Source organism: Leptonychotes weddellii, chromosome 2 (assembly GCF_054177405.1).
Source record: "Leptonychotes weddellii isolate Sample4059 chromosome 2, ASM5417740v2, whole genome shotgun sequence".
Classification (NCBI taxonomy): domain Eukaryota; kingdom Metazoa; phylum Chordata; class Mammalia; order Carnivora; family Phocidae; genus Leptonychotes; species Leptonychotes weddellii.
Genome location: NC_138370.1, coordinates 93,723,710 through 93,743,179, shown reverse-complemented (window position 1 = coordinate 93,743,179; position 19,470 = coordinate 93,723,710). Strand labels below are relative to the sequence as shown.

General features: G+C 36.1%; 1 protein-coding gene across 16 annotated transcripts in view; it reads left to right on the top strand.

The window, feature by feature from the left end:
- The window catches only part of ANK2 (ankyrin 2), a 212,701-nt gene that overhangs the window by 75,922 nt on the left and 117,309 nt on the right, over nt 1-19,470 (top strand). For 11 of the 16 annotated variants that reach the window (XM_081811970.1, XM_081811956.1, XM_081811959.1 and 8 more), the window contains exons 7-10: nt 3,217-3,315; nt 4,545-4,643; nt 11,516-11,614; nt 17,167-17,364. In XM_081811970.1, coding sequence (XP_081668096.1) covers nt 3,217-3,315; nt 4,545-4,643; nt 11,516-11,614; nt 17,167-17,364 — 495 coding nt within the window. Of the gene's footprint in view, nt 1-390; nt 415-3,216; nt 3,316-4,544; nt 4,644-11,515; nt 11,615-17,166; nt 17,365-19,470 lie in introns of all 16 variants that reach the window. The other 5 variants (XM_081811969.1, XM_081811962.1, XM_081811955.1 and 2 more) reach the window with 1 other exon arrangement.

Sequence of the window (19,470 nt, the reverse complement as noted above, 5' to 3'; positions counted from 1 at the left end):
GGGGGATGATAAAGAAGTAGGCCATGGTGATAATGCAAAATTACTTCCAGTCATCGAAAGAGCTAAATTACTTTCAGAGGTATTTCAGAAAGAAGGGGACTGTCTATTGGGTATAGTAACAAAAAAAACTTAAAGATAATTTTCTTTTAACGATGAGGTTCAGCTTTTTAGAAATCTGCTTATTTATTCTCTTTGTAATCAGAAGTAATACAAGCAGAATTTTAGAAAGATAAAATTGTATTATGTAGTGTTATGGATGTCTCTTTTCTCAGTAGAATGTATTTTGGCATGTTGAAACAGTGTATCCAAGTACAGCGAGCAGATTGACCGTTTCCTTCATTTTGCACTGTGTAATATCTTCCCTCTTTTTCCCACACAACACTGCTTCAGATGATGGTGAATAGGACAACTGAGGTACAGTATTATGGTTATACCAAAATATATCTTGTTTTTATTGATTTTAGTTTTTTGCCCAATTGGAATAAATGCTCACTAATTCATACTAATGATTGGAATTTCCATTAGTAGGAAATTAATTTAAAAACTTTTCCCATAATTAAGGCAAATGAATCATTCAAAAAATTTAATGTAACATATATCAGAAGCTATTTTTTATCAGTGAAAGTATTTAAATGGCTTATTAGAATAGAGCATGAAATGAAACTCTTCCTTACTATGTATCTTCTGAGTGAGCTTTACTGTTTACTTTTTGCCAGTTAGAAATATGATCTTCTCTTAATGAGATTTCTCAGGTTAGAGTTTAGCAAAGTGAAATTTAAGGAGGTTTCTTTGCTACTGTTTTATCCTTTTATCTCCTTGCAGTTGCCCTTTTTTCCCCATACTTTTTTAACCACCTTGTACAAAATCAATAGTGATATTGAGCATATCATGATCAAAGCATTTGCTTTTATCTTGCTAAGTCTTAACAATACTCGATATGAAATCATCTATTTTCCACATACCAAAATAAGTCACATTGATCCCCAGGAACATTCAGTTCAGAAGCCTCTTGGTATTGTGTGTGTGTGTGTGTGTGTTTAGCAGTCTCTTCTTGATCATTGCTACAGGGAGGCACTAACACAAACATTGTTGAAAGTGTATTGTAAAAATTAACCTGTATTCAAAGGCAAGTGACTGTGTAGGTTGATTTTCCCTTTGTCGAGGGGACTCTTTAGACTAACATCTCATGATCACTGGGTGTGGACCTGGAGAGGTTTTGAGCATTCGTTTAGCTTTTACTGAGAGTAGTGTATTTCTAAAACTAATATCTTGTTTATTAATGAATTTACCTATTGATAGGATGTGAATATATGTGATATAGATGTGAATACTTGAGTTAGTCATATTATTTCTTCTGTCCCATATCTGTGCATGGAACTTAGGACATAGATTTAAAAAAAAATGCCCAGTTGCTTGGTGAAATTGCTCAAGACTGGAATCATATAAATTGATATCTTAATTACTGATTTTAATACTTCTAATTTTTTAGGTGATTTTTGGTGATTGTTTAAGAGATATTTTTTAAAGCAATTTTGGCTCTAAATATTGTGTTGAAAGCAGCAGTTTGGGGAGATTTGTACTGATTTAGAAATATTTCTTTGAGGACAATAGAGTAACAAAGAGGGGAACCCTTCCATTGATAACCCTGTAGAAAAGTGAACTGAGCTTTCTACCTTCATGGCAATCAGGCAAGAGTTCGTCTGAGGGGCTTATACAAGCTTTGTGTTGGATGCTCCAAAAGTCTGAGTCTGAGGCATCATCTTGGATGGTTGATGAGGCTGTGTCACACAATAAATTGGTTAATTTTTGCAAATGAGAAAAATAATTTGAAAATGATTCACAAGCAATCACTATGTTTTTTTTTTTCTGAAATTAAATTGTAACTTAAGGGATAGACTTACATTAATGTTATGTCTGGATGACAGGAGATATCAAGATAAAAATGAAAAACTTCCAGTCAGTTATTTCCTAAAATACAAAAATTTGACATTTTATAAAACAGCCTGGTTGTAGACTGATTTTTCCCTCCATTTTGACATGAATATTTGGCATCATGTAGACACAAAAATCTCTTTACTGCAAGTGTGGGATTTGGATTGATAGGTACTATTCTTATTTTGTGTCTTGTTTCCCTATAGTCAGAAATTATTTGCAGCTAATTTGGCTGATAGCACAGAGGAATTTCTATTACCTAAAATATCCGAATGTTATTTAGGACATTTGAAAAACAAAGCCACCAAAAACTGTTTATCAAGTGAATAGGAAAATAATGGTTGTAATTTAGATAATATTTCTTAAAAACAATATTATGTAAATCAAAGTTCATTTCAAATAAAAGGGAATGATACAAAATAACTTCAAAACTGCAGGATTTGATATCCAATTCTATACGAACAGTCTTTATTGTTCCTATCATCTTTTATTTGAGTAAAGAAAATGATGAAATTATGGAGAGCAAGGGTAATACATTTTTGCATACTTTAATAATAAAAGAGTTAATATACTTCTATAGTGAAAATGGCACGGCTGAATTTTTTTCTTTATTTGATATTTACACTGATGTCAGGTATATTGTTTAGTTTTTTAACTTTTTTTCATTATAACAACCTAGTCTCACTAAACACAATTGTTAAAGAAGACAAATATGACAGTGTAAATGATGTGGAATGAATAGTATATCCTCTGTAAGAGTTTCTCATAACATTTTCATAGTTCCAAAGACACAATGCCAACCAATGCTAGTTTTTTGTTTTGTTTTATTTTTTTGTTTTTTGTTTTTATTAAAAAGCCCCAAACAAAACAAAGCAGTAGCTTTGAGGCTTTCTCTGGAGAAAAATTTTTTATTCATAATTATGTTAATTCTATGGCTAAAACCTTATGTTGTTTAATCATACTCTGTTTGTCTCTAAAGCTAAACCAACTCAAGAAACATGCTTTTGTATAAACAATAAATCTCGTAAACAGATAAATCATTAAGCTAATTAGAGATAATGTTGCCAAGAAATGCAGGGTATTTATTTACCGGCTTATATAGTTAGTTATTTACTACCTTATAGCACTAAAATTTAAAGAGCCTTATTAAAGCATTTATTATCTTAATTGTATTGCTCACATATTAGGTAAACAATTGCCATGTGATTTTCTTCACTAATCCAGGGACTGCGACATACGGAGGTGAAATGCTTTACCAACTGTCATTTTCTTTGCTTTCCACAGAGTGGTTTTACCCCTTTGCACATTGCCGCCCACTATGGAAATGTTAACGTGGCAACTCTTCTTCTAAACCGGGGAGCTGCTGTGGACTTTACAGCTAGGGTATGGATTAAATAGTTTCTCATTTTAGTTAGCAGTGAATGGACATTTTACTAAAGTAAAAATGAACAACGGTAAAGGTTTGTTTCTTTTTCCTTGTCTGGATCTGTGCTGGATATATTAGATTTTTAATTTTTTTCTTTGAATCACACGAAATCATCATGACCAAAGAAATGAAAAATAAGAATGTGTCAATTAACATGTACACAGATCATTTGCAGCAGTTAAGGAGGATATTAGTTCTGACATCAGTGTGAGTAGTTATATTTAAAGATCACTCCATGAGTGATGAACGAGCAGCTTCAAGTCAATAAAAAATTAAACTGTTAGAACATTAAGTTTCAAATGTATAAGTACATTTATACAGTGTTTTAATGATGATGGGGCACACAATTTGACAGAAAAGTGTTTTTAATGAATTGAGAGTTCGCTTGTATAGTCTTACCAAGATACGTAACAAGAAATCATGTTGCATTATATGTTTGATGGTAAGCTTTCACTGGAAAGAATTCTCTTACATGGTAATTACAAAACAGTGTACTTAATATGAATCAGTAAATGCAATATTTGAATATTTGTAAAATTATGACATACAAAAAGTCAGGTATATATTCTTTCCATAATGATGATAGAGGATAGCCAATAAAGTAAATAACTATAATTCATATATATGGTGTTTTGTCCTGAGAAGTCTTCTGTATTGAAACAGTGTTGAGTTATTTTCAAGTTGTTTTTCATACTGAATTATTCTGAAGAAGGTGTTTTTAAGAATCATTTTTCCAATGGCTACTGAATGTGTATATTTGTATTCTATTTTGAAGCAAAGGAAACTCTAAGATCCCAGAATCTTTCAGTGCATGGATACTGTAATGAAAGATAGACTTGGCCTAGGGCTCGGTCCTAAGTAGAATCTGAATTTTTTTTCTTGTATGAAAGTGCTCCCTTTGTCTCTTGACAATGTGTACAGTGTAATGTGTATATTTGATTCTTATGTTGTAGTTATGGACTAACTTAGTTATGCAGTTTCATTCCATTTTTCATTCTCTAACTATAGTGCTTTGTGGTTTGTGTGCTTTTTTTGTCCCATAAAAATCAAAGACATTGAAACTTCAGTAAACTTGAATCAAATTACCACATAGGTCACAGCCTTCTTTGTGCCCTCTAACACAAAGTCTTCACCATCATGCCCTGTCATACCCAACATGCTCTTGTTTGGTCTTTCCATGGTGTAGAATGGAATCACTCCTCTGCATGTGGCTTCCAAAAGGGGAAACACAAACATGGTGAAGCTCTTACTGGATCGTGGTGGTCAGATCGATGCCAAAACTAGGGTGAGTGTCTCTGTTCTTTCAATTTCCTACCATTTTTGTTTTTTGTATTCTTTAAGCAGGCACCTTAAAATACCAGTCCCAAAATACAAGCAATGTGTTTTCAAGGAAATTGCTTTCTTGGATTCGATTTAAATCTCATACAATATTTAAAGTTTTCTCATTGTCAAGTAGAATTAATATTTGCTGGGAAGTGCTGGGGAAACAGAATGCTAGCCCCTCAATGAGACGGTTTTTCAAGTCCTTGCTTATTTTGGGGAACAAAGATGAAAGATTGAACTGAAGCATCTTTGATTATTAGCTATACATTTCAAAAACCCAAACTCATAAGCATACATTATGCTATGAGGGTGTGGCTTTTACATAAAATGTGTGAATACATGTTGATAATCTTTTGCTTCTAACTTTCCAATTTTTAAATCATTTTTCTTAAGTGATTATGCTATACTGACCTGAGCAGGAGATCTGCTATATGCTTATGGAACAAGGCATCTGGTTATTATGTTGCACCTTAACTATTCCCATTTGGTAAGAGGCCATGCCCTTCATTCATTTCAAATTTGTTAAGTAAAATAGAAATCAAAGTTTTATATACTGCCAACAAATAGATGATAAGATAGGAGAATATAATTGTTCAAAGTGCAGCCTCTGAAGGCGGACTACCTGATTTCAAATGGACTTCTACTACTTACTAGCTCTGTGATCATGGCAGTTTACTTAGTACCTCCTCTGAACTTAGGCTGATATTGGTACCTATCTCATATGGTTGTATGAGAATTAACTCTTAGATATTATTATTTATCTTTTTTTTTTTAAAGATTTTATTTATTTATTTGACAGAGAGAGAGATAGCGAGAGAGGGAATACAAGCAGGGGGAGTGGGAGAGGGAGAAGCAGGCTTCCTGCCGAGCAGGGAGCCCGATGTGGGACTCGATCCCAGGACCCTGGGATCATGACCTGAGCTGAAGGCAGACGCTTAACGACTGAGCCACCCAGGCGCCCTATTTATCTTTTTTTTTGAAAGTGGTGTGGGTCAATTACTTAGCTATTCACAATTCTTTATTATGTTAAATTATATGTAGTTACTTCCTTAAACATTAAACTAGTACTTCAGTATTAGTTCTTTGGAATAGATTTGGTTAATCATAGACTTCAGCAAAACTTTAAACATTCCTATAATGTGAACATTTTGAAATATATGGTGTGAGAAGTCTGTAAAAGATAGTGATAGGATATGTCCCTTATGCATTTTATCTTCACTTTGTTTAATCCTGGGACTTTATATTCTCATAGTCAAAGGACTAAGGATCAAATCTAGTTCCTTTGCAAATCTCGAGGGTAGCAAATGTTTTTATTTAATAAGCCTTATCATCTTTGAGCGTCTGGGGACTACACCAGTCCCAGGCTATAGATTCTGGTGTTTGTTTGTTTGTTTTTAAGATTTTATTTATTTATTAGAGAGAGAGAGTATGTGTGCACATGCACACAAGCATGGGGAGGGGTGGAGGGGGAGGGAGAGACTCTCAAGCAGACTCCCCGCTGAGTGCCAAGCCAGACCCCAGGCTGGATCCTAGGACCCTGAGATCATAACCTCAGCCAAAATCAAGAGTTGGACACTTAACCAACTGAGCCACCCAGGTGCCTTCATAAATTCTGGTTTTTAATGGCCTCAGGAAATGTTGCTTTCTTAATCTCATTACTCTAAGACATTTGGTCCAGAACATCTATGTCATATTATCACGTGGAAGTTCTGGAGTGGTTTGCTTTGTCTGTCAAGATCTTTGTTTTACTGTCTACTGTCTTTGCATCAGAGCTTTTTATGATTTTACCCTTCTCTTTGTTGACATCCCTTTTCCCTTGCTGTGCTGTAGGTATGCAGAATTTGGAACAATTATGCACAATGCTGCATGCTTTGCCTACTTGTTCTTCATGTTTAAAGAAAAGAGTTTCTGTGCCTCCTCTTTTAAGTACATTACTAACATAATGTCTCCCTTTACACTTCTCTGTTTCTATTGAGACTCTCTAATAATTGAGAGTACCAATGGAAAGAAAGCACTTGGTAAATGCAACAGAATTTTATCTGGGCCAATGTCTTAAGGATCCACATTATTCTTACTGATATTTTTCTGGAGTATTCATTCATTTTTGAGGCAATTGATTTTATTTTTACTGATCATTGCAATATTTGCTTCGTTCTGTAAAATATGTTCTAATTTGCATTGCCTACATACATTTGCATATGTAATTTAAGTCTAACTCCAAATAGTGCATTTTCATAAAAAGAATAGTAAGATATGGAAAGAAATGGGCTCTTACGCTATTTCTGCCATTAAATAATTGTTCTTAAGCAAGTTAATCAAATGTAAGCCTTGGTTCCTTCTGTGAAGGGAATATTTGGACTATATTTCATCCAGTGCAGCCTTTAGATATACAAATAAATTGAATTTCATTCAAGATTTTATAAAGCAGAAATAGATTTTATAATTGTATACATTGTGTGGGCATTCTGTTCATTCATTCCTTAAATGTAAGTTAAAGTACTTCCTCATCTCTAAGAAGTAGGATTTTAAAAGCAGTTGGATTCTTTTAATTCTGTCTCTAACCAATATGCCTATACCTTTTTTTACCAAAAGCAAAATCAGGTAGGAGGTAATACTGAAATCAAGGGCTGTGGTCTGGAATTGGAAGGTTAGTTCTGGAAGTGTAATACTTTATTATTAAAACAAAGGAATCTGGTTAGCTTTTTCTTTTGTCTTTTGAAAATATATTTTAAAATAGAAAAATTTTACATTTACTTTTGACTTTTTAGGTACTGCAATAGAGCTTCTAGATAAGGAATTAAAAATAATATTTTTTTTTAAAGATTTTATTTATTTATTTGAGAGAGAGAATGAGAGAGAGAGAGCACATGAGAGGGGGGAGGGTCAGAGGGAGAAGCAGACCCCCTGCCGAGCAAAGAGCCCGATATGGGACTCGATCCCGGGACTCCAGGATCATGACCTGAGCCGAAGGCAGTCGCTTAACCAACTGAGCCACCCAGGCACCCAAAAATAATATTTTTTCTTTCATTTCTTCATCATAGGGGTCTCAGTTTCCCCTAGCAATCATATTAGTCATAAACATTCTGAATCTAGTATATTCTATCAAGAATTTTCCATTTCATCTTTTCATTATTTTTCTCATTTAGAAGGTTTTCATTATCTGGAGGATAGCAAGTATGTAGAGGCTTAGGGGTGATTAAAAAAAATCTTACCCACTGTTTCTTCCCCACTTCTACCAGCACTTTGTTAATCATTGAGACATTTTGCATCTCATTGACATTCTCACCATTGATTAGGATTTAGTGTGAAACTGAGACATTTTCACTAGAGTTCTGGTTCTCTGGTGTCCGAAAAACCTCATTTTGATGTTAAAACAGAAACTTCATAGCTAGTTAAAAATGATATTATTAATTCAGGTTTTATTAAGAGCATTATTCTTTTTTATTTTTAAACATTTATTATTTAAATGTGGAGATACTCCATATAAGGTTAAAATATTGAAATACATGTTGCAATGCAAGCAATACAAGTATACAAAAACATTAAAAGATGATGAACAAAAACCAATAGATCAGAGAAAGGAATCACAATAATTAAAGCAACAATAGTGGCTACCAATTGTCATATGCACGTGATGTTCTAGGCACCCTGCTAAGTACTCTACAAATATCATTTTATTCCCTCTTCCTAACGGTTTATGAAGTATGTGTTAACTGCTTTTAGGAAAATATGGAGGTCTTTATTTGAGAAATGAGACTACCAAGGGGAAAAATGATTTTCAGAGGAGTTATGTAACTTGACCTAGGACACACAGGGCCGTAATTAGCAGAGCCTGTGTTAATACACAGACTTCAGGAAACATCTACAATCTAAGCAGAGAGGGAGGAAGGAAAAAGATAAGGAAAGAAATGGTTGTAAAAAGCTAATGCTGTGGATTACCAGCTGGAAAAGTGGTGTCCCTCTACTGTTGATTGATCTAACCTTTTAAGGATTATCGACATCATAGTGTGATATGAACTGATTCTAGTGAAAAAAAAAAAAAGAGAAAACAAAGAAAGTTACTTCCCCCATTCTGGGGGGTGGGGCAAGTAACCTTCAAATACAGTCTTAAGTATTTAAAGATATTGAACAGATCATTGCCCCTAAGATTTAATAAAAAAAATTAAGTAAAAAAAGTCCTTGAATACAAAACCTTGATAAGATTTTTTTTGGGGGGGGCGCCTGGGTGGCTCAGTCGTTAAGCAGACTTAAACGTCTGCCTTCGGCTCAGGTCATGATCCCAGGGTCCTGGGATTGAGCCCCACATCGGGCTCCCTGCTCAGTCAGAAGCCTGCTACACCCTCTCCCACTCCCCCTGCTTGTGTCCCCTCTCTTGGTCTCTCTCTCTGTCAAATAAATAAAATATTTAAAAAAAAAAGATTTTTTTTTTGGCAATAATGAGATACTGTACTTATAGAAAATATTTAAGATCTATTCAGATTGAGCATGTTGGGAAAATTGAACTTGATATAATTCCTATATCCTTTATAAGGGCAGATAAATGACATCAGATTTAGTATCAATGTAATCCTTATTACTCTTTGATGTTCTTATAGATTTATTTAAGTGTTCTTCATATTTTCCTATTGTTATTCTGAGAGTATTTGAAGGTTTCAACATGATTACACAATGGATCTTTTATGTATTCCATGGAAAAACAATACCTTTTCTAAAAATGATTTAGGGCAGAGTCCCCTCATCTTTCAAATGAGGTCATGAGTTGAATGGGATAAGAAAAATTACTCCATTTATATACTGTGAAGCTGAGCCTAGAAAGAATCATCCGTGGTGGCTGACCTGAGACTCACACCTGAGCCTCTGTGATTCCAGAGCCCAAATGCTGGACCATTGCCTGTAATGCCTTCTTTCGAGATGTTGGATTTCTCAAGCTCTAGTTCTCCATGAAGCCCCCACCAAGAATCTGATTGAGAAATCAAACTATGTCTAATAGTTATATAACTTAAATAGCAACTAATGCTCTGTACTTTCACCACAAAGTATGCTATCAAGATACAGAAGCATAATCATCTTAATCGCTTTGCCTGCACAGTTTCTTTTTTTAGGCTTCTCTCTGGCAAACTTAAAAATAACTCAGCATCCCAACTAAAGTAGTTAAATAGCTTTTTTTTTTTTTTCCCTGGAAAGACAGTCTTTTCCTGCTAATTCCTACATATCCAAAATTGCAAGGTCTATTTTGGGTATTTAGTATCTTAGTACTAGCTAAGTAGATTTAACAAAGCAAAGTATCATTCTAACTCAAGGTCCTAACTGAAAACAGAAAGCACATTCACATTTGATCATTTGAATATGATCAAACCTATCTAAAGGATATATAAATCTATTTCTAACATTGTGGGTGGACTGTAGGGAAGGCACAAGGGATAGTGTAGTCTCTCTGGAGCTAGCAACAGCAGGGCTCATTACCAACCCCAGGCCTGCAAGGTGAGAGGGAGGATACCAGAACTTCAGAGGAGAGAGCTGGATGGCCGAGGCTGCTTTGGATGGAGCATAACCTTTGGTAAAGAGACACAGCCAGGCCAAGGAGATCCTCTGCAGAGTGGCTTCCCTGTCTTGCTGCGTTTCCCATACCCAACTAGAAGCCAGAGGGCAAGGTAGCCCCCTACTACGATCTAGAGAGCTTTTTCTGTCAGACTTGGAGCAGAGGACAGAAAGGTAATGCATGGATCTGGAGGGTAAAGGGAAGATGCCTAGCACAGAAATCCCAGAATGTTGGGACAGGAAGAGTGTTGTAACAGACACAAAAGATAGGCTATAAGAGTTCTGGATAAATCAGAAACTTTTTGAAGTCCTCTTACTGCTCACCAACCCTCATTTTCTCTGACTGCTACCTCCCTTCTCAACATCTTTCCCTAGGACCACCTTTTTTCCCGTGAGCTTGAAATCTTTAGCTAATTTCTGTACTCAGGATTTCATTTTCTCTCTCACTTCTTGCCCATTGTTACATTTTGCCTGATATTACCCACCCACTTTCCTTTCTGACCATGCCACCCTAAAGAGAAATAAAATCCAAAAGACAGAGGGAATTTGAGGATTGCTCTGGAATCAGAAACTGCCTGAGGAGTATCAAGGTCAGAAAGTTGTATAAATAACATAACGTAGAGTTGGGCCATAATTTTGTTTGACACCATTTTAAAGCTATTATGGTTAATAGCCAATTTTATCTCTGAGAAATAATTATGTAGTTTGTATTGAAAAATATATGTGAAAACCTTTAGAAGAATGTGAAAAAAATGTCTGTGAGCAACAGGGAGCGTTTTAGGAGGATTTATAAAAATAGTGACAATTCAAGAGATCAAAGATGGACAAATTAGATTAAGAAGAATTTGGGGGGTAAAAGTTGTATTAAGACAACCAAAATGAAAACAGTTTAATGATATAATCTCGGGGTTGTGGTTCCAAGCAAGTAGGGCTTTCAAGTTCAACAATTACAACAAACTCCACTTTTCCATCTTCCTGAATATGAAAACACAGGACCAGCAGCATGTTGTTTTACATTGAACTTCCGCACATGCGATTTCTCTTGCCCTCTCCCTCTCCATTTCATCCCTATCTTTCTTTTTCTCTGTCTTGCTCTCTGTCTAGATCTCTCACTGTCTTGTTTTTTCTCTCACTCTCCTCTGTCATTTCACTAGTAGCAATTCTATTACTGATCTATTGAGGCAGTAGGAATGAGTTCAGGAAGCCTCTTTGAAGTGGCAAAAAAGACAATCTTGATTTTTTTTTTTTTTTTTTTTTTTAGTTAACTCCGGCTTAATTCTTTAATTCTTTTGGCAGGATGGGTTGACACCCCTTCACTGTGCTGCAAGAAGTGGGCATGACCAAGTGGTAGAGCTTCTGCTGGAACGGGGTGCTCCCTTGCTGGCAAGGACTAAGGTGGGTTATTAGGGGTAAGACGGGATCTAAAGAACTCTTTAAACCAGTCTTCTGAAAATCTCTATTCTTCTTGAAATCAAAGCATCAGTCCAACGTTTTCTAGTTCCTCAATAATTGTGTGCTACAAATGAGGAATATATATCAAACTGTTTGAAAATTATTTAAAATTAACAAATTTAAAATTAAAATTAAGATTTATTGATTGTATACCTTCAGGTTCTTCCTATGTTTTTATCTGCTACTCTTCCTACAGGTGGACATTTGAATATATTTCTATTATATGTAAATGAGTGCATTATATATAAATGAGAATATTTCTTACATTCTATAGGTTTGCACTTTTATGATTCTCTAAGATGCTGTAAAATACATATAAAGTTGTCTTTTAAAGTAGCACAATTAGCAATACAAGATAGTCTTTTAGCTCTCCAGTCTTTATCTCTTAGGCAATACTAGTAAAAAGAATTACTTACCAGTGGTATTGGATGATTATATTTAGGATTAGTAGGTGATATGGAAAGCACAATTTAGGATAGGCCATCTACAAGGAACCATTAAACAAGCATAATGTTCTCTGTGGCTCAGTACATCTAGCATTTCTCGTCTTCTGTCATCAGTATGCTCCACCGTGAAGAAAACTCTCATTGAAAATCCCACTGGGAGCTGATTTGTTGGAGGCTTTCATTATAAAATATATTTTACAAGTATTATTACTGTACAGGTCCCGAGTTTCTAGCAGTACTTTGGGTTGCCAAAAAATGTCAGGGGACACAAATAAACGATAATTGCACAGAACTGTTTAATGGGATATGCAGCAACCCTCAGATCCTCAATGCAACAAAAATTTAGACAAAGAACACTTCTTACATTTTCTCTGTATTCCACCTCTCCTATCATCCCCAAGCAGATTTGGTATCAACTGATGCTGTAACTAGAGTAAGCTTGAGAAAAATAAGACAGCCGACATCAGCAAATCTTTTTCAATTTAATATTTTAATAGAATATTTATTTGAAACTATTTGGAGCAAAAACCAGCCCACACATCTAAAATATTTGTAGAATGAACTTAATCTTTAAAGATGTGCTCTACAGGCCATGAAATGGCGACTTCAAATTGTATGTATTATTTTCATTCTCATACTGATACTGTGCGTGTTGTAGAGTTTTATCTTTAAAATGTGACATTTTGGGCTGAGTAATGCAGAGATAATTGTAGAAAGTTTTTTTTAAAAGATTTTATTTATTTATTTATTTATTTGAGAGAGAGAGAATGAGCATGAGCGGGGGAGGGGGGACGAGGAGCAGAGGGAGAGGGAGAAGCAGGCTTCCCGCCGAGCCCCACGTGGGGCTCAACGCTGAGATCATGACCTGAGTCGAAGGCAGACGCTTAACTGACTGAGCCACCCAGCTGCCCCTGTAGAAAGTTTTGTTGAGTAAACTGATTGAAATTTAAATGGAAATAACAAAATTTCACCAGTCATGTTACAACCAATAAAAAGCATCTATCAAATTGAGAGTAGGCAGATTTGCTCTCCCACAAACTAAAATAATCTTATCTACAGAGTTCACTAATGAAGACAATGGATTACCTAGATGAAATTTTTTTACTGGCTTTCTTATAATATCAAATATCATGTATATGTAAGGATCTAGCATAAAATGTCTGTGGCTCCATGATTATATCCACTTTTATTCAATCATTCATCCTCAATAAAACAAAAATTTAGACGAAGCTATCATAGTAAGTAGCTACAATGCACCAGGCAGGGTTCTGATCACTAAGAAACTATCAAGATAAATGATACACAGTCTATTTGTTCAAGAAGGTCGAAATTGAGTGGGTAAGATAGATAAGGAGATAATAACAAAAAGTAGAGCTATGTTCAGGGTAAAGAACACAGAAAAGATGAACTAACCAGGTTGGTGAGGTGATACCATTTTAGCCTGTGAGTGGAATGGGCACCTAATGCCAGACTATTCTTCCCCTTCCACAAAAACTCCCAGTTTTGTATCATCCATTATTCCTTCCTGAAGCAAATATTCATCTATCTAGTTGTCGCTCTACCTCATTTTTTGAAAATGGCAAACTATGGCTCTTCTCTACAACCCCTCTTCTAATTCATGACGACTTTAATGATCTTAGGGCAGTAGATAATCTTTCTAGTTGGCCTCTCAGTTTGGTAGCTGTAAACCCTCTGGAATTTCTGTTCTAACCTCTGCCTCTCCAAACACTGCTTCTATGTTTCAGCCCCCTTTCTCTGGAACCCCAACTCCAGAAATGTGTTTATTCTCCTGAGTCCATCAGCCATTGTTTTATTATCCCTTATTCACCTTATGCCCTCGCCTCTGCCCAACAGAGCTATTCATACCACTCCCTGACATACTCATACTCACTTGCTATATTTTACCCTGATTAAATCCAACTCACGTTCTTGCAGCTGAGTGTGGTGGCTGAAAACACCCAACCATACTGCCTGGGCTCACTTTAAATTCATGATTGCTAACCTCAAGTTGGCCTTTAATGCTGCCTGACAATCAGTATATTTCCCAAGTGTATTTATTCTCATTCCCTGCTACCTTATTATTCTATACTTTTTTTCTTTCTTTAGACTTCTTAGACTTTTTTCCTTGTCTTCACTTTCCACAACACTGAAAAAATTGAAGCAATCAGGAGAGAATTTCTATAGACTCCTATCTTCCTATCTACCCAATTACATGTTTCAGCCCATATAGTCTACGTTCTCTCCTATTGCTATCATCTGACACAGTTGCTTGCTCCTCCCTTCTCAAAACACTTTCCTCTCCTTATTTGCCTTCTCGAACATTACATCCCTCTGACTTCGCTTCTCCTCAGTCTCCTTTCCTGTTCCCTCTTCACTCCCAGGTCTCTGAATGTTAGAACCCCCAGAGCTCACTCTTTGTGTATTTATCTGTACTCACTAAGAAATCTCATCCAGTTTCATCTTTAAATACTGCTTATACATTGATGACACACAACTGTGTAGCTCCAGAATTCTATATTGTAGATGTCAACTCACCATTGCTGCATAGATGTTTACTGTGCATCTCCAATTTAGTAAGTTCAAAACTCAGCTGCTGATATTTTCTGCACCCCTATTTCTAATCCCCTTGTAGTCTTATCTCAAATAATGGCCATCCCATTCTTTCAGTTTCTCAGGTCAAATACCCCATGCAGTCCTTGGCTCTTCTCTCCCTTCACAGCCTCTCACTAAACCTTGTCACATCTTCCTTCAAAATATCTCATAATTCAGCAACTTCTCAACAGTCTCATTACCACCGTCCTGGTCCTGATTACCATCAACCCTACCTGGATGATTGCAAGAGACTCTAATTGGCCCCCCTTTTTCTCTTTTAACCCTGTTCAGTATATTCTCAACAGAAACCAGAGTAATCCTGTTGTCCTATACCTTCCACAAGCCCCCCATCTCACTCAGGGTGTAAGTCAAAGACTCTATTCAAACTAGCAGCCCTGTTACCTGAGTTCCCTTCCTTATTCACCCCTCTTATTCACTCACCTTCAGCTTCATTCTCCTCCATACTCTTCATCAGTCATGCTCGGTGTGGTCTCAACATGACATGCTTGTATTTGCTTTTCCTCACCCTCAAATGTTCTCCCCCCAGATCAGCAGGACCTGTTTTCTTACTGTCATCATGTCTTTCATTAAAACTCACCTTCTCAGTGAGGCCATTTCTGGCTAGCCTATCCATAAAGCACTCATATACACAAACTCCCTTGGCCATCCTATGCTTTAGTTTTCTTTTTCACACTGGTGGCCTTCTAACATACTATCTATTTTAATTCTTATTCTTTTTGAATTGTCTGACTACTACCCAAAATGTGACCCTCAGTGAAGACAGGGGTTCCCTGTCTGTTGTGTTCCCTGTTGTATCCTTAGTACTTGATCAGGGTTTGAGTAGGTGCTTAGCAGATATTTGTAAAATGTAACAAAGAATTAAATGGTGGAGATTTTATTTTCCACATAACTTTTAAGTGGATCAAACAACATTAAAGTTTGATAGAATATCAGAGAAACATGCCACGCAACCCTCCAAACATTGCCAAGGCCTGAATTTCTTCTACACTTTGCCCTTACACTATCTTCCCCCAATGCATAAATACCTTCTTATCAACCTGCTGTTCTTTCTCAGTTCATTTTGTGAATTTTTGAAAATATAAAAGCAATAATTATGAGTGAAGAGTATTTCAAAAACCAAGAAAGTATTAATAATTTCAAAATCACATATACTTCTACCACCCACAAACCACTACAAATAAGATTTTGCTGTGTTTGATTTTAGCTGTCCTTCATTGATGAAATCACGCTCCTTGTTGAAAATATTGGGCTGTTGGCAGATTCTTTCTTTTTATCCAGACACAGTTTTTGCTTCTTTGAATGTAATGACTGCCAAGCTGGATTCTTGGTCAACAATTACTTCCTAGTGACTGTATTTGCATTATTTGCATGGATTATTAAGAAAAGACCATATTCCACTCATTTTAATGGGCAAATGTTTTCTAATTTAGTTTCTTCCCTAATTTTACATATTTTTTTCTCATAAGCTTAATTATTTAACTTTAAAAAATAAGAGTCTTACCTAGACTGAAAATCCTCAGTGAATTACCCAGCCACCTTGTTTTTTGTTTTTTTTTTAATTTTTAAAGATTTTTATTTATTCATTTGACAGAGAGAGAGACAGTGAGAGAGGGAACACAAGTAGGGGGAATGGGAAAGGGAGAAGCAGGCTTCCCGCTGAGCAAGGAGCCTGACGCGGGGCTCGATCCCAGGACCCTGGGATCATGACCTGAGCTTAATGACTGAGCCACCCAGGGCCCTAACCCTACCATCTTGTGTCCCTGCTATTGACCTTCTCTAAGAATTAAGACTAGAGCTGTTTTGGGCAGTATCGCTGAGGATAAATTTATATTATCCTCAAAGTTTAAAAGTTGGGACACATAGTCTACATTTGCCTCACACTTTTCTAACTCTTACCTGACTGCTTTCTCCAAGTCCAATTCACGTCTCATGATAGGAAAAAGGCAGCACAGAATTTTAGAGCGGCATGGATCTAAGAGGTCATCAAAATATCTTTCTTTCCCTCATGCACCCACTTGCTCCTCCTTCATCTTCACCCTCCTCCATTTAGAAGTAAAGAAACTCTTGCAGAGAGACTAATTGAATGGAATTGAATACAAATAATTTAAGCCTCGGCTATCACTTGTTTTATATGTCTAATATTGCCTTAATAATTGTGAGATCCATCTGAATTGTCACACAATACTGTGTATTTATTCACAAAAGGTATAATAATTTGTGTTTTTGCCTAAGAATAGCATAATCATGAAATTAAATGGTCTCTTAGCTTCCCTCGGCACCCCACATAATCCACTGTACATGTAGATGTCAAATGGGGATTATTTTTTCCTCTGCTACCAACTGTGCCAGGTGATCAAGAGTTGACTTTGCTGTGTTTTACAACCTGGAAGTCATGGCTGAAATGTGGACTTGGTTTCATTTTGTTTTGATGTGCAGAATGGGCTGTCTCCACTTCATATGGCTGCACAGGGGGACCACGTGGAATGTGTGAAGCACCTGTTACAGCACAAGGCGCCTGTTGATGATGTCACCCTAGATTACCTGACAGCCCTCCACGTTGCTGCACACTGTGGCCACTACCGTGTGACCAAACTCCTTCTGGACAAGAGAGCCAATCCAAACGCCAGAGCCCTGGTAAACCTGGCCTAGTCCACATTAACAGCATACAGACCGAGACGAGTATACCACAGTGACTGACCAATGGCCACCAGCAAAGCATGGTTACAGATCTGTAGTTAATTATCTGAGTTCGTTACCTCCCACAAGTAGCCTGCCTACTTCATGCCTTCACAGTTTGCTATTAAGTGATGGTGAGCGAGGACAGATTGAGGAAAACACCAAGGCAACATTTCCACAACTCGCGAGCTGCAGATAGATATGAAACCTCTGGAGTGATAAGCAATTTTAAATGGCAAATAGAAGTTGAGAATAGGAAATCAGAAAATAAATTCTAAACACCTCTAGATAGAGTCAGAATAAAAGTGTGAACAAGTTGAATGTCATTAATCTCTATTTGGGAGGAAAAAAAAAAAGGTTTTAATTTGGTGAACAGATTTGACCATGTAAGATACAGTAAAATGTAAGCCTGTATAGAGTTCACTTAGAGAATGTCTTTATTGACCTGATTCCCTAAACACAGTCTAACGTAAAAGTGATGCTTAGCATTTTACTGCTCCGGGAAGCATTTTATATAAATTATTCCAGGAATTGCTCAAGAGAAATCTACATGAGGCCGTCCCTAGAGCAGCCTCTGTATTTCCCAAGGTCTAATATTGAACAAATCTTCCTTGCTTCACTTACATTCTAACAATAATCATCAGAAGTATTAGGCATGTACTAATTTATGCTCTTGTTTCCTAATTCTCAAACTAAAAGCAATTGTTTTATTCTATACATTTACATGGTTAATGCTGCTTTAAATTAGTCTTCAGACAATATTTAAAATGAGAGAATGCCATAAGAATTATTAAATAATAAATCTTAGTTTTATTAGAAAATCTTCCATTGAAATCCATTTATTCCTTATTGCCCAGGAAGCAAATATACTTTTAGGGTTATATGTAATTATGAGAGGATACTTATTTTCTCATAAGGAGGAAAATACTCATTTTCAATAGGGTAGTGGTCAATAAGCTTATAAAACATTACAATCTCATAATTAAAAATCATTTGAGTGCTACACATTTTTGTCTGGCTTACTACATAGCTCATAAACAGGAAATGACTTAACAAACATTGTGAAGAGTAGTAAGTCATTAGGTTAAGTAAGACAATATGCTTTCGTGAGAACTGTGAAGTACAGAAAAATATTGACTGATGATCAGTCCCCACTGGGACAAGCAAATAACTAACTGGCAGAATAGGTATAACTATTCTATATGTAGGGATCATTGTTCAAATAAAAATTTAATACTTACACATAACGATTAAGCATGTTAACAAATTTTTATGTAATTGTCCCCAATTCCTACACATTGCCTAGTTTGGAAAGTTGAAAATGTCTTAGAGACTTCTCCACATTCCTTTGCCTCTGAGAGATATCCTCTTCCAGTTATTCCAGAAATTCTCCTGAAAATATTCAGGAACTTAATAATCATGTTTTTTTTTTTTTTAAGATTTTATTTATTTATTTGACAGAGAGAGACACAGCGAGAGAAGGAACACAAGCAGGGGGAGAGGGAGAGGGAGAAGCAGGCTTCCTGCAGAGCAGGGAGCCCAATGCGGGGCTCGATCCCAGGACCCTGGGATCATGACCTGAGCCGAGGCAGACGCTTAACGACTGAGCCACCCAGGCGCCCCAATAATTACGTTTTTATAAAATAAAATGTATCTGATTGGCATTTGTTATAAAAACATAAGAAATGTAACTTCTGGATGTCAAATATTATCAGCATAGTGATTTCTGGTAATATACAACAATTCCTTACAAAAAGTTCTTAATGGAAGATATATAACTTCTGAATATGAAAAATTATTAATGTAAATAATGATTTCTGCTAATTTGCAACACCCCCTCCCTGAAGCAAATGGTAGCAAAGCTGAAACATTTATTGTAGAGACAGTCATGCCTGTAGGGTGTTGAAGTAAAACAGAGCAGCAGTTTGTAGGCTTTAAGAAATGGCCTTTCATCAGATACATACATGCTTATCTTCCATGCACCTTCAAGCCATTTCATAACCCAACCCATCAGTATACTTGAAAACACCTTAGAACTTCTAAACTATCATTGCCCCTCTAGTT